Source organism: Pelobates fuscus, chromosome 12 (assembly GCF_036172605.1).
Source record: "Pelobates fuscus isolate aPelFus1 chromosome 12, aPelFus1.pri, whole genome shotgun sequence".
Classification (NCBI taxonomy): domain Eukaryota; kingdom Metazoa; phylum Chordata; class Amphibia; order Anura; family Pelobatidae; genus Pelobates; species Pelobates fuscus.
This window is the reverse complement of record NC_086328.1, coordinates 139215611-139231819: the sequence shown is the minus strand read 5'-3', so window position 1 is coordinate 139231819 and position 16209 is coordinate 139215611. Positions and strand designations below refer to the sequence as shown.

Below are 16209 nucleotides of genomic sequence, written 5' to 3'. Positions count from 1 at the left end.
TTAATAATTTGATTTTTATTTTTAATAAATCATTTAATTTATTCAGTTTCATTATAAGTTAAAGGATGTAAAATTAATTGTTAACTCTACTTGCAATAAGCAAATAAACGAAACAGTAATATAATAACCAGGGTTCCTCGGTATTGGGGCAGATACTCAGATACTACCTGGTGGTCCAGTGACGCACTTTTAACAACTACCGAGCTGTGAAATCCATGGGTATCGGGAGAGCTCTCAGCTAATGAACGCACACACATTAGCCAGCCCGGATTCTAGTTTCAGACTGGTTTATAACAAGTTCCAAGTGTACCGTAGAATGTCACCATGAGAAAATGGTCACTCGGTTTTCTCTAATAAGCATCAGCCATCGTTCTTCATCGTGCCATAGTTTGTATATTTATCCCCAAGTACCTATAATAAATGGCTGTTTGCTGCACTCGTTCCAAAAGAGGGACACCAGAACAACTACAGCTCACGTTCGTTATAATGGTGTCTGCAGCCTGTCCCTGTCGGCTTTTCAATGTAAACACTGCCTTTTCAGTGAAGAGAGGTGCTTCCTGGGTCAGTGCTTTACAATGCGCAGCACTGACATTCAGCGTCTCTGCGTTCCTCATCGAGGCGCTAAATGTGCCCCATAGAGATGCACTGATTGGCACAACGCATGTGCAATAGCCTCCCAAGCTTTCCTCTGGGAAAGCATTGGATTGGCTAAGATCATCAAGATTGGTGATCGCCATGAGACCAGCGTGGCACTGGAATAAAGGTGAGTTTTAACACCTTATACTCTTCAGACAGGAGGGCCTCCACCTAAATAGCGCTATTAGAACTATGGTATCTGGAATATAATCTATCGATTTCCTGTCACCATAGTGTTCCTTTAAGGTTTTTTTTATATGACATTTAGCAAATAAATAAAGTGATGAATGCAAGCAATCTTACCAACACAACTACTGTTTTGTGAATGGTTATTCACAAGCAAAAGAAATTTGTTGAAATAAAATAAAAACAATCTTTTAAAATTAAAATGTACATATTTATTTATTTTTTAATCCAGATTTTTTTCCAACCATGAGTTTCATGTTTTTTTCTCTCTCTCATGTTTAAAGGAACACTCGAAGTACCATAATCACTGCAGCGCATTGTAGTGGATATGGTGCCAGGAGTGGCCCCCCCTTATTATTAGCAGTGAGGCCGTTTTAGAATGGCTAGTAGTGTGCATAATTCCTCGTCCCCACTGGGAGGAATAAAATGTTTACATCCTGCGTTAAACGTTGGGTATGTTCACGATCCGTGCCTTCCTCGAGATGACCTTTTCTTTCCTGTGGTGCCAAATCTGACCCTGCATTGCTTTCCTTGAAAAAATAAAGTATTCAAACACGGATTTCCTCCCCCAGAAAAGGATCTGAGTCATTCCTATGTAAACCAGACTGCTCGCTACTGATCTCCAGATGATCCCTGAAGCTCGAGGTTACCACTTCCTGCTATTCTGTATCACCTTCAATCTTCAAACTGCCTCTATTAGTAAACCCCACCTAGCGGTACTCAGTCCGTACACAGAAATACATCCATCAAAGCATGTACTGGGCGTGTTACGATTTAATGCCATCTTGTAACATAGAAACATAGAATGTAACTGCAGATAAGAACCAATTCGGCCCATCTAGTCTGCCCAATTTTCTAAATACTTTCATTAGTCCCTGGCCTTATCTTATAGTTAGGATAGCCTTATGCCTATCCCACGCATGCTTAAACTCCTTTACTGTGTTAACCTCTACCACTTCAGCTGGAAGGCTATTCCATGCATCCACTACCCTCTCAGTAAAGTAATACTTCCTGATATTATTTTTAGGAAAGCATTGGGAGGATATTGCGCATGTTCTCTATGGGTAACATTCAGCGTGTCCATGCAGAGCACTGACACAGGACTCCCTAGTGGCCGTCTGAGGGACTGTCACTAGAGGTCCTAGTAGGCAGCAATGTAAACGCTGCCTTTTCTCTGACAATAAAGCGTTTACATTGAAAAGGCTACAGGGACAGGCTATAGGCACCAGAACCACTACATTATTCTGTATACCGTACATTACTCTCTAGTGGTTCTGGTGACTATAGTGTCCCTTAAAAAACTGGCTCCTAACTTTTTTAGCTGGCTCTGAGATTTCAAAAAAAATTGTCAAGCCCTGCATTAAACTGTATACCGTACATTAAGCTGTATAATATACATTAAGCTGTATACCGCACATTAAGCTGTATACCGTATATTAAGCTGTATTCTGTACATTAAGCTGTATGCCGTACATTAAGCTGTATTCTGTACATTAAGCTGTATACCGTACATTAAGCTGTATGCCGTACATTAAGCTGTATACCGTACATTAAGCTGTATGCCGTACATTAAGCTGTATACCGTACAATAAGCTGTAGACCATACATTAAGCTGTATACCGTACATTAAGCTGTATACCGTACATTAAGCTGTATATCGTACATTAAGCTGTATATTATACATTAAGCTGTATATTATACATTAAGCTGTATACCGTACATTAAGCTGTATACCATACATTAAGCTGTATATCGTACATTAAGCTGTATCCCGTACATTAAGCTGTATATCGTACATTAAGCTGTATACCATACATTAAGCTGTATATCGTACATTAAGCTGTATACCGTACATTAAGCTGTATATCGTACATTAAGCTGTATACCGTACATTAAGCTGTATATTATACATTAAGCTGTATACCGTACATTAAGCTGTATATTATACATTAAGCTGTAGACCATACATTAAGCTGTAGACCATACATTAAGCTGTATACCGTACATTCATTTGTAGTTGTTCTGGTGACTATAGTGTCCCTTTAATTGTTTCCAGGGACTCTTCCTGTAAAGGAGTCCTATCGTAACATGTTAATATTGATATATGATTAATATTGGATTTCTTGTATGGAGCCAGAAGGCACGTTATGCCCTGTGCCTTGTGTAGGAATAAATTGTTCAGAAATGTTCTGGGAAGTAGTAAATCTCTCAGAAAAAAACACTTATTGTATGATGGATGTGAACAGAAATATTGTGAATTCAGCTTAAAGGGACACTATAGTCACCAGAATAACTACAGCTTATTTTATAGGATACAGCTTATTGAATTCGTTCTGGTGAGTAGAACAATTCCCTTCAGGCTTTTTGCTGTAAACACTGTCTTTTCAGAGAAAATGCAGTGTTTACATTACAGCCTAGTGATAACGTCACTGGCCACTCCTCAGATGGCTGTTAGAGATCCTTCCTGGGTCATGGCTGCCTAAAATGCATCCAAACATTCAGTATCTCCACCCTCTGCATGCAGACACTGAACTTTCCTCATAGAGATTAATTGATTCAATTCATCTCTATGAGGAGATGCTGATTGGCCAGGGCTGTGTTTGAATCATGCTGGCTCTGCCCCTGGTCTGCCTCCTTGTCAGTCTCAGCCAATCCTATGGGGAAGCATTGTGATTGGCTGAGACTACCACTGCTAATGATGTCAGCAGACTGCTTGTTTTTCTGAGTCTACAAGCATGCAGATTTACAGCTTTAGGCTTAAATACAGTAAGATGAGGGGCCCAGGGGGCCTAGGTGGTGGTTTTAACACAATAGGGTTAGGAATACATGTTTGTAAAAAGCAAATATACTGGGACAACCTGCAGAAATGTGTATTTCTGTTACTTCCAGGGGCAGGGGACATAAATATATGGTGTATATCCATAAAGCTGATGGAGTGTGCATTATATTTAAATAGAAATAATGCAATAATGTCCATTCTGCTTCACCTGTATGACAAGGAAGACGTTGTATTATTATATAAAGAGGATCCGTCAAATGTTAAGCTGCGGTCAGTTCTGGTTTCACTCACTGCTGGAAATAGTTTAGAAACTTTTACTGGGGTGACGTTGGTATCTATGAAGACCACTTACCTTGGCTACACATTCACTGGCACTGACATCTTCCCTTGATATCTTGATGCTGGGTGAGCATGCACACGCTCAGGCATCTTCTTCCCATAATGCCATTTTTACTCCGTTTTAACAGTGATATTAGGGATTTGAGGTGATTTACATGAGATGCCAAACTCTGCCTTGACAGCCTTGCATGCATTAGAAAATTACACAAACTCTCACGGTGTGTATACACCCGAGGATCGGGCATCCTACAGAGGTATGCCTACGTTAATATGCCTGACAAATTGCCTCTATAATAGTTGGTTGGCCTTCAGCCCTGCAAATTAGACTCGAGTACCGATCCAACTCATTTATATTACATTATACAAATATATCCGGGGCCAATACAAATCATTGTGTGAAAATCTATTCACTAACAGGACTTTACATAGGACACGAGGTCACGCGTTTAGACTGGAAGAAAGAAGATTTTGTCCAAGGCAAAAGAAAGGTTTTTTTTACAATAAGGATGTGGAATTCTCTGCCTGAAGAGGTGGTTTTATCAGAGTCCATACAGATGTTTAAACAGCTACTAGATGCATACTTGCAAAAACAGAATATTCAAGGATATAATCTTTCAATGTAGGGTAATAACTGCTTGATCCAAGGATAAATCTTACTGCCATTCTGGGGTCAAAAGGATTTTTTTTGCATCAAACTGGGTTTTTTTTTTCTCCTTCTTTTGGATCAACAGCAAAAACAAAACGTGAGGAAGGCTGAACTTGATGGACGCCAGTCTCTTTTCAGCCTGTGTAACTATTTTACTATGTAACTATCTTACTATGTAACTATCTTACTATGTAACACTGACTATAATGACATTGCACAAAAATATGACCCATTCTTACATTATAGCTGGCATATTAGTCTCACGTGTTTTTCATTTCTGTAAAACTGTGTTTAGTAATTAAATGTGAGAACAATTTTCAATAATTATGTTAATTGCAAAAACAACACTTCCACCAGAGCAGAGATTATTGATTGGTAAATATTTTTGTATAAACTTTTAGAATTATTTCCGTTTTCCTTTTCATGAGGGGAAGAATGGATATATTTGCATGAAGACCTATTTGAAATCTCTCCGTGATATTTACTAGACATTATAAAGATCAATAAATGTAATATAACGTAAGCCTGTTTCATGTTTAAAAACATGTTTATTCAAACAACATAATACTATATTTATATCCTAAGCACCCATGTATGTCCGTCACTGCAGCCATAATATGGTTTGTGATGTTCTAAGTTGGCTAATTAATCTTTGTCTTTTTCTCCACGTCTTTCTATTTCTGCACGTTTTGATTAATCCCACTCGATTGTCTGTGAAGCTGGCTGGAGGAGTCATACTTGGAGTTGCCTTATGGCTTCGACATGAGCCCAAAACGTCCAACCTTTTGATTCAGCAGATCGGAGACAAACCAGCTCCTGGGACATTTTACATTGGTGAGCCTTGTTGTGTCCATTAATCTCCAATTCCAAATCTTCATACAACTTGTCTGATTTCGCTGGCCACAAACATCCAAATTGCAGCCAAGTTCTCTTTACTCAATTGTTTCAGTTTCCATGATATCGAGCAGGGGAATTGCATCCAGAACTGGTTGCCCCATAAGTTACTCTAACACTTCCCCAAATAATTCTTAACCCAATAACGATACCCCGACTCTAAACCAACACTGAATAATTATTACTACATCGTGGCATTTTTTTTTCTCTCTTTTTTTTTTATTGAAACAGTAAGTTTAGGTAATTAGAGCTATTTTCAGCCAAACCTCAGTGCTGCAATAAAATGCATTTGAAAATAGCACAGATCATTTCTAGGCTAAATTTGATTGGCATTCCGTTGTTAGTAAATACATTGAACCACAGAGGAATTTGAAGCGATACGATAAGCATCAAAACTACTTTAGCTTAATGAATCAGTTTTTCTGTATAGATCATGACCCTACAGTCTCCCTGCTCAGTTCTCTGCATTTTACGAGTTAAATCACTTTTGTTTCTGTACATGCAGCTCTAGGCACAACTTCAGATGTTAACTTGCTTTAAAAATGTTTATCTCCTGCTCTGTAAATTTAACAGTAATCACACACAGGAGGCTCCTGCAAGGTCTAGTAACTAGTAACATAGCAGGGAATAATACATTCCAAATTAAACAGAATTTGCAATAAAATAAAAATTAGATGACTTTACAGGAAGTGTTTATGGAAGGCTGTGCAAGTCACATGCAGGGAGGTGTGACTAGGGTTCATAAACAAAGGGATTTAACTCCTAAATGGCAGAGGATTGGGCAGTGAGGCTGCAGGGGCATGTTCTATACACCAAAACTGCTTCATTAAGCTAAAGTTGTATTGGTGCCTATAGTGTCCCTATAACCAGCCCAATGCTAGAGTATGGAGCTGAATAAATGTCACCAGATGATTATAAGCCCTGAATTGGGCATTATAATGAATAGCTTTATACAGAAAAATAGATTATGTATGAAAAATGATTTAAACAGATATTATCTCGGTATTGAATAGAAAAGTACTGAACTGAAGACCTTTAGAAACATATGAACCAAAAGTTTAAAAATTAAAACTTGTTTCAAAATATAAGCCATGGTAGTTTGACTTGGATATGAGAGCCATTTGTGTAAAATTGGGTGAAGATGTTGGAGTTGTATTTACTTTCTTTCATTGGATGTGTCTCTCCAGACATTACATAAAATGCCGAATGTAGAAACATTTTTCCAGACGTCCTGTAGAAAGCCTGACTACACACTTTATGAGTAATTAACACATATCCAAGCCCATCGTTAATTAGCATAGATACTGACTGGCTCTATCTGTCCACCTCAGGTATCTACATTGTGATTGCCGTAGGAGCCGTAATGATGTTTGTCGGCTTCCTTGGATGTTACGGGGCCATTCAAGAATCACAGTGTCTCCTTGGAACGGTAAGTGGATGTGAGCCTCAGCATGTATTACCACAGCCTCTTTATTACCAGTCTGTTATCATAACAGAAAGACAGAGGGACGTAGGCTCAGAAATACTCTGTCTCAATATCTGTATGTGTTCCAAGGGGTTCCTATCGAGATGCACACCTGAGATGTATATCAGCTGGGATATGTGAAGAAATATATTCCTGTACCAATCACTTGGCTATTTCTTGTAACCCAGAGGTGGATAGAATTTAGATTTCCCCGGCATTGCAAAACTGTGGATATCTAAACAAATGGTGCAACAGCTAGTGATCTACACCCTGACCATTGTCTGCTAACTCTTTCAATGTGTGGAGTGTAAGCAGGCACTTACTTAGATAAAGAGAAAGAAAATATTAAAGTGGATTAACTCATGGCTACTGACGGTAAGTCTGATGCAGAGTCTGCAGTGTGCGGTGCTCGTTACGTTAATCACTGCAGAGTGCCTTTATATGGAGAGGTTATAAATTGTCTGGGCTAACGAGGCTTGAGACGTGGCCATCTGTATGCACATAAACAGTATCAAGGGAACAATGACATTTTAGCTATCTCATATTTGTAACAGTGGCTGAACTAGCATCATATCTACATATTTATAATAGAATCGCAGGAACCAGCACCATATTTATCTGTTTATAATAGAGTCATGGGGTACCTCTCAATAAAGTAATGGAGACTAATTAAGAGTACTAGAATTACATTTATTGATGTGTAATATGATCTCAGGTTCTAGGATCACTTGTATAATCACAGGTACTAGCATCATATGGATCTCTTTATAGTAACAAGTACTCATCCTTCCCAATATCTCACTTGCTTTATCCCTTCTTCTCCCCAGTTCTTTGCCTGCCTGGTAATCCTGTTTGCCTGTGAGGTGGCCGCTGGAATCTGGGGCTTTGTGAACAGGGAACAGGTGAGATGTCCGCTGTGATTACTGGGAGTGAGCCACGATAACATATGTTTGGTTTGCCACTCTTAGATGCAAGTTACCATAAGTATGATTAATATGATCCTATATATAAAGAATAATGCTTCGTGTTGTTTGAGAGAGCTGGTGAGCTGGATCATTAAACAGATGGTTTTCCTTTGATGATTGGGTATTCTAATTAGTTTGTTTTTAGGTACTGCACAAGGTATATGTTGTAGTAGTTTAACATCATCACTACCTCTGACTCCTGACCATAGTGTGTTTACCTATTTTCACACCCATGCCGTGCCAATAACACCTGCTGTGGTTATAGTAGGTGGTGCCATGTCAATGTGATCCTAGACTCCCTGCTATCTGACACAGTCACCAACTCTCAGGGTGTGAAGGGTGTTACATTGCCAGTCTGTGTTGCCCCCCCCCGCCCCCCATTTCCCCCTAAGTAGATAATCTGCGAGAGGGTCTTATATAGAAGCACTGCCATCATCTTTTTATGGTGGGCACAAATCATTCAGGAAAAGCACTCTCCCGGCTGTCTGATTTTATAAAGATACCAATTTCTCTTGAAATCATCATGTTTATAAAGTGTGAAATGAAGGGTAGAACGATAAGCCGTAGAGCAACTTACCGTGCTTAAAGGACCACTCCACATCCATAAAGCACAAAGCTTGCTGAAATGCTTTATAGGCGAGGAGTATCCTCTTATTAACCCAGTTTATAAAAGTGGAACACTCTCCTTTCTGTCAATAAGCAGCCTTCTTCCGTTAGCTAACCTGAGCTGATATAAGTTACAGGCTCGCACTACTTGAGCGCGCATGCCTCCTTGCACTCAGACTTCAGACCTGCTCCTTTACAGACATCAGATCAGACGCTCGAGTGCTTTTCGGCTCTCAGATTCAGAAGCTCTGATTGGCTCTTTCCTCAAGAAGAAACGGTTAGTCTCTTCCTGAAAAAGGAAGGGCTTGCAAAGTGAAGTTTATAAGAAGTGGAGGGTTTTCAAGCTATTTTAAGATATGACCCCAATGCATGGAAAATGCATGCATGTATCCATATTCATTGAGGGTTTATCTACAAAAAGTGAATGTTATTTTAAATAAAAATTCAGTTTGGAGTGATCCTTTAAATGCCTTAGGGGTGTTTAATATTCATTTAAAGACTCAAACCATCCTGATGTGGAGAAAAAAATACAGCCTTTATAGTTATCCATATTCCTTTAAGATACCTATAGACTCTCTCTCTCTCTCTCACTCTCTCTAAATATATACACACACACACACACACTTATATACACACACACACACACAAGTAGAAAATATAGAAATATAAAAAAAATAATGTTTAAACAATATTAGGGAAATGTATCTAGTTTAAAAAGAAATATACTCAAATTAAAAAATCTGAAATTGTGTTACTATATCAGATGCGTCTCAGCAGGTGCTGTGCAATATGACATTGTTATTGGCGCGAGGGAACAAAAATGACCAGCAGAAACAGTAGGTCAGCTTTAGAAATCTAACAATACTTTATTCATAAAACATACTCACAGTTATAAGAACAGTAAAGGCTTTGTATGAATACTCCAACCCCTCGGGTACAGTCTGTGATCTCATCCCTCGCCCTGAGGTCAGCCTTAGGGAGACAGCAAAATGAGACTGTCAGAGCCACAAAACATTGTTGGAGGGTTTAAAAGCTGTAAAAAAAGAAAAAATATCCTTGTGTGTTTCATAAGATTTGGACTTGACACCTTCAGGGGAGAAGAATAAAATGGAAAGTATAATGATAACTCTTCACTTACAACATAGTTATATAACAGTTGCAGCCAATCCTCTCTATATATCCCGGGAGGCTTCCTGCACAAACACTTCTGATTTGGAATAGACCAAAACATGTCATGAAATTGTTCGATTGATTTAAAGGGACAATCCAGACCCCAAGCTTTCCTTACATTGCAGGAAAGCTTTATGTGTGGATGGTGTGCCCTCTTCTTTTCATTTTACAAAATGATTCAGATTTAAATAGACACTTTTATAAACTAATCTGGTTACTCCCCCTGACTGTCAATCAGACAGCCGGTCCTGTTACTTCCTGGTTTGTTTAGCTCAGTTAAGATAAACCCAAGAGGCAGCAATTGCCCAGAGCACTTGCCTTTCAAAGACTTCTCATTGAGCTGCATTGGGAAGTCTGTGATTGGACAGCCACAGAAAGACTGGGCGGGCTTAGATTGGAGGGTTTGCAATGACTTTTAAGTGAGATGCATTGGGAAGTCTGTGATTGGACAGCCACAGAAAGGCTGGGTGGGGTAAGAAGGGGAGGGCTTGCAATGACTTCTCATTGAGCTGCATTGGGAAGTCTGTGATTGGACAGTCAAAGATTAGTAGTTTAGATAATTATGTTGATTACATCAAATCAGAAAATACTGGACCTTCTTGGTTTGGCTCAGTTTTTTACTAATATTAAAGTGTGATTTGTCAGGAATTCAATATCATTATGTTAGAATAGCTGAGCAGGAAACTCTACTTACTTGGAAAATGTTCCAATTCATCCATTTTGGCCCTGAATTTAGGATTACCATTGGGGACAATTTACACTGACATGAGCGCTCTAAGCACAGAAATAACGGACTTAGCTTAATGCAGTGGTTTTGGTATATAGGTCATAACGCTGCACTGTTACTGCTCAATTCTTCATTAAACACCTAGACCTAGCCACACATCCCGGGGGAGACTCACACAGCCTCCCTGCACACTGCTTGTAAAGGAATTCAAATGTTTCAGCTTTCCTCATAGCACTAGACATGCAGACATGGAGTCCTAACGCTATAGTGTCCTGACACTACTCAACTGTTTAGGTCACCATCACCACCTCCCGGCGAGCAGTAAAGAAATGCCGGATATTCTCTCTGAGAGATCATGCTTCCATGATGCTTTGTTATTCTAAATCTAAAGGCATGCAAAGCACCATAGGAGTTGGAGTTGTGCAACATCTGGGATCTACCTTTTGGGCACCGCGGACCTAGAGGGAATAAGGTCGGTATGTGCATTTCTTTCTAGAATTCATTTTTAGCCTGTTTGATTTTTTAACGTCTGGCGTCAGATAGACTTGCAGGAGACAGGTAGATGTTGTACAGAAATAGAAATGGTGGACTTGCTCAATGAATTAATCTTTTTGCTTTATTTCCTCCTCCCCAAGGTGTCTAAAGAGATAAAGCAGTTTTACGACGAGGCCTATTCTCTGACACAGACTGGGTCCAAGGAAAATAGGGATAAAGCCCTTCCAGTACTGAAGGTTTTCCACGAGACGGTAATTCTACTCACTGTATCTGTGGAGCTCTCCTGCCATTACCTCTTGTTACCTGTAGGAATTCTCTGATTTTGTGATAATTCCCCTTCACAGCTCCAGTGTTGTGCAGACAGATCAATCCAGGTGTACATGCAGAATACACCACTGTGCAAAGATCCCATCGAGCCGTTCTCGAAGGTTAGTTGTTTAAGCAATAGTCACTGTGGAGGGCGGGCGAGGAATAGCACTGCATCTGCTCAGTAACACAATCTCTTCCCGCAGGATTGTCACCAAAAGATCGATGAACTCTTCTCTACAAAGCTTTACCTGATTGGCATTGCGGCCGTCATCGTAGCCGTAATCATGGTAAGTACAAACTCCAATAGTCAGTACACCCACTCTTAATTATTTATTATGTTTTATTTATTATTTATTTTGAAAATGGATGCAAAAGCTACCAATCCAAAACAATAAAATAATAAAGATACTCCCATTGAAAGTTGTTACATTTGCAATAATTGTTTATGCGTTACATAGGCTGCAAACTAACTGCCAAAACAAGAAAGTGATCAGCAAATCGGGGGTTAATACTGTTATATGGGACTGGTTTTATCCCACAAATTGCTTTATGGTTAGAGCAGAGGATTCTGGGAGGAAATTAAATGTTTTTTTTCAGAATGGGGGAGGTGGGTGAGACAGTGGAATTTAGTTTAAGATGCAGAATGCAAATTTGATACAAAAATGCATTTAAAAATGCAGGTTATTATTTAGGTTAACGTTGTTAGTGTGGTCATTCCATTGAGATTTACTTTCACTTGCAGTCAGTTCAAAGCCAGTGTCAGCTAAGCCACCATTATTGTTGATAGGAAACCAACCACGTGAACCTCATTCCAGTTCTGAGGTCCGGGTGATGAAAGTTTGGTTAAATTATAAAGCCCAACAGTTATACTAAACCAGAAGGGCGAGTTGTCAGAAATCTTGCAGCAAAAAAAAAGCGGAAGGTTTGTGGGAAATGTTCTCTCGTTGCAATAGCCACAAGATAATGTCTACCATAAATAATAAACAAACACATTATGCAAGGTAACTGATGTAAAGTACCAAAAGAACAAACAAACAGGCACTCGACTCACTTAAAGGGATGCTGCACTACTCAAATTAAAATAACAAAAAACACTACTTAGTACTGTAGATATACCGCAAATGAAAATATGCATGGATTAAATGCATTCATGGGCCTGTATCAAAACCAGTTTACAAACGCTGAAGTTCTGTTGTCTGCAGCCTTTGCTAACCCCGCCCAGACTTTCTGTGTCTGGCCAATCACAGACTCCCAATGCAGCTCAATGAGAAGTCATTGCACGGCAGGTGCTCTGGGCAATTGCTGCCTCTTGAGTTTCTCTCTACTGAGCTAAACAGCCAGGAAGTAACAGGACCGGGAGTCTGATTGACAGCCAGGGAGGTGTAACCAGATTAGTTTTTAAAAGTGCCAATTTTTTTGGAAATTCTTAATTTGTTATGAAATTATTAATAAAAATTGGCAAAACTTTTTTTTACAGCAAACACTATAACAATGACTGTGCTGTAGTAGTTATGGTGCCTGCAGTGTAGTCAAATCATTTAGAACACCTTGACAACTTGTGTGGGGTTCGACAAGTGCCGCTTCCCACCACCTCTCAGCTAGTAAGAGATCTGAAAGTTCCTGCTTAGGAGCTGACAGCTCTCCTGAGCTAAACGCTGCACTGCCAGATTTAGCTCAGACAGAGCACTTACAGCTCTTCTATAAGCTGTAGTGGAGGCAGGGAGCAACGCCAGGTAAGAATTCAAACCATTCTAAAACGGTTTGACTACTTATAATGAGGGGGAGCCACAGCACTTCTGACACCATAACCACTACAGCAAACTGTTGTGGTTATGGTGCCAGGAGTGTTCCTTTAAAGGGACTCTCCAGTGCCAGGAAAGAAAACAATCCGTTTTCCTGTCACTGCAGGTCCCCTCTCCCTCCCACCTCCCATCCGCATTAGACCTCTCCATAGGAAAGCATTGAAAATGCTTTTCAATGCTTTCCTATGGGGATTTTAGCGACGCTGGAGGTCCTCGCATAGCGACGCTGCTTCTTCCTCCGCCGCCGCTCCTCCCCTTCATCACATCAGCTGGCAGGGGAGACTGATCACGCCCGCCGGCTGGGGAGACCTAATGCGCATGCGTGGCAGTGCCGCACACGCACATTAGACCTCTCCATAGCAAAGCATTGAAAATGCTTTTCAATGCTTTCCTATGGTGATTTTAGCGAAAACCTGTGCTATAGACCAGGAAATGCCCTCTAGTGGCTGTCTAGTAGACAGCCACTAGAGGTGTAGTTAACCCTGCAAGGTAATTATTACAGTTTATAAAAAACTGCAATAATTACACTTGCAGGGTTAAGGGTAGTGGGAGCTGGCACCCAGACCACTCCAATGGGCAGAAGCGGTCTGGGTGCCTGGAGTGTCCCTTTAAACCAACAAAGAAGACTTGTTGATTAATTTTACAAGAAAATGAATCATACATTTTATTTTTACAACATAGTTATCTGAACTGGTTATTTATTATGATTTATTATCTGTTTATAAGGAAAAATATAGCAATGCGCCCAGTGCAATGAAATCATTTCAGTCACCCTAGATACGATTAATCCCAATGCAGCTAAATTTATTATTTAAAATGGAACTTCTCTGGCAGTGACCACTAAACATTACTGAAGCTTTTAATGTGTTGACTAGTTCAGGGGAGACATATTGTAAGCACTTTGTGTTCATGGCGTTTCCTTCCATAGTGCCATAGACATAAATGTGTTCGGATAGCTAAGCATACAGAGTAACTTAAAAAATACAAACTGTTAGGAAATTAGAGAAATAAAAATGGTACATGTAATTGTACATCCTCAAATCGTTATGTGCATGAGTTACAACATGTTACGTGATTCAAATACAAAAAATAAATAAAATAAATACCCCAAAACAAGATGTCTGCTATTGCTAACACAGTTGGTTGGTAAAAATGAAAAGGGTATTTAGAGCTGGGAGAGTGTTTGAGGAAGTCTGGTAGATGGTGATGTGAAGCCTGTTTTCGGGGGAGATGTATACGATATGCCAGAACCTCATGGCACAATCTTACTAGCATAGCATAATTCATGGGAATATTGTGATGCCAAATGCATGCATGTACATCAATTTTCATATAGATTCTGTGCCTTCGAGTGTTACAACCATAAAAGGCTTCATTAATAAGTGCGTTTCATATTTACCCCGTTATGTATATCTCACTCTAGCAAAGTGTAGCATTTATTGAGGGTCAATGTGAGCTAACCATTTCATACCTGGTGCAGTGATGAGGTCTCTAAGTCTGAAATCTGCACACCCTCCATTGTACTTGCGCACCCAGGTGTTGTGTTTACTTTTTTGGTCTGTTACGTTTTGAGTGCCATAGAAATCATATTTTTTTCTCTGTACTTTCTCCCTGTTTAGATTGTTGAGATGATATTCAGCATGGTTCTGTGCTGTGGAATCCGTATCTACTCCGTGTACTGAAGACCCAAGCTGTCTTTCCTGTGTAAATAACCCGACATTGTTTCTCTCACTCCCACCCCATTTATCTCTTTTATTAACACTGTCCGAGGCGATCCCCCACAAAGTTCCTGTTCTCTACTGACCCAAGAGGATATATTTTTCCCACTTACAAGGTCGCCATAATACAGCAAGGCACTCAGGAGTTTGAGTACTGCGAATGTAACTCCACTTCATGTGTATAGACAACTGACAGCTCTTTGCAAAGGACATTATGCCACCATGACGCTGTTCTGCAATGGGGCAGGTATCCAACTCTCACAAGTCACTGCCAGTCTCTGATGGACTCCAACTATTCCACTGTGTAGCTCATCAACAGCTAGAGGCCCAGGGTTGGACACCCAGGCAGTAGTTTAGATGTTTAACTAGATGTCGACTTATCTTCTGGGTTGAAATTTTTGACTAATTTGTGAAATGCTTAAAATTGTTGCTTGTTCGCATGTGACATCAATAGCACCTAATGCGAATTTCACTACTTTTTAATGTCTGCCTGAGTTGTACGGGTAACACCTCCTCCTGTTTACTAATGTTATCCCTTGATTGGTGAAATATGTGGTATCATTTCTTTCCTGACCAACTGGATGTGTCCTGTATGGACCATTCACATATATAGTGCAATGGGCTACTCTGAAGTGCCTTTTAGCAGTTTGATCCAATCTACCCCGTTGTAAATGATGTTGTTTTCATAATGATAAGAGGGGGTAAATATCTCTTTAATTATTTGTCCCCTTCCCTGCACGATCAGCCCCTTCCCACACCACATACTTCATCATCACATAGAACAACTACAAATATATATATATGTATAAATATAAACAGATATAAAGATTCTCAATAAAATCCTTGGTTGGGACCTTTTTTTTCTCCAACATCTGCCTGTTGTGTGGTTTATTTTGTGTATTAAAGTACGGAGCTAAGAAAGTGGGTTCTAGTTGGCTTGCTACCACTTTGTAGGTAAATCTGGTGATTAGCTAATGAATGTGAGTTGGTGTCAGGGAAACCCTCACTGTAGTAAAGTGTGTTGTATAACATGTGGCACTACTTGGATTAGCATATAAAAATATCAAATCTGGAAAAGTGCACGCATGGCCAAATCACCGGAGGCCTTTTGGTGCAAACAACTCATCACTGGCCCCTTTAAGAGCGATTGACCTGTGCTGAATGAACATTTGCACATTGGAGCTTTTAATCTCCCAGTGCATGACGTGAACACATTAAGACACTTAGATCCATTCTCTGTTTTCTCTGTCAGGATGTTGAAAATGGTATGGATTTTGGGTGCAGGCAGTTCCTCAAGCTAATTGAAAATGGTTTGACAACAAACTGAAGGACTGAGGTCATGGCTTTCTAGCACCATATCCACCACAATAGCTGTAGTAAGCATGTTAGACTGCTTTAAATGTCCCTGTAATTAATAACTGCAAAGTTCTGCTCCATACCATAAAGTTGTGTAAGGTAGTCCAGAGCCTGGC

The 16209-nt window shown here is 39.8% G+C and overlaps 1 protein-coding gene across 1 annotated transcript in view; it reads left to right on the top strand.

Moving 5' to 3' along the window:
* CD81 (CD81 molecule) overlaps positions 1-15601 on the top strand; it is a 49135-nt gene extending 33534 nt beyond the window's left edge. The window contains exons 2-8 of the mRNA XM_063437656.1: positions 5306-5420; positions 6812-6909; positions 7773-7847; positions 11049-11159; positions 11253-11336; positions 11421-11504; positions 14639-15601. Coding sequence (XP_063293726.1) covers positions 5306-5420; positions 6812-6909; positions 7773-7847; positions 11049-11159; positions 11253-11336; positions 11421-11504; positions 14639-14701 — 630 coding nt within the window. The 3' untranslated portion in view covers positions 14702-15601. The remainder of the gene's footprint in view (positions 1-5305; positions 5421-6811; positions 6910-7772; positions 7848-11048; positions 11160-11252; positions 11337-11420; positions 11505-14638) is intronic.
* Positions 15602-16209: the final 608 nt, after the last annotated feature.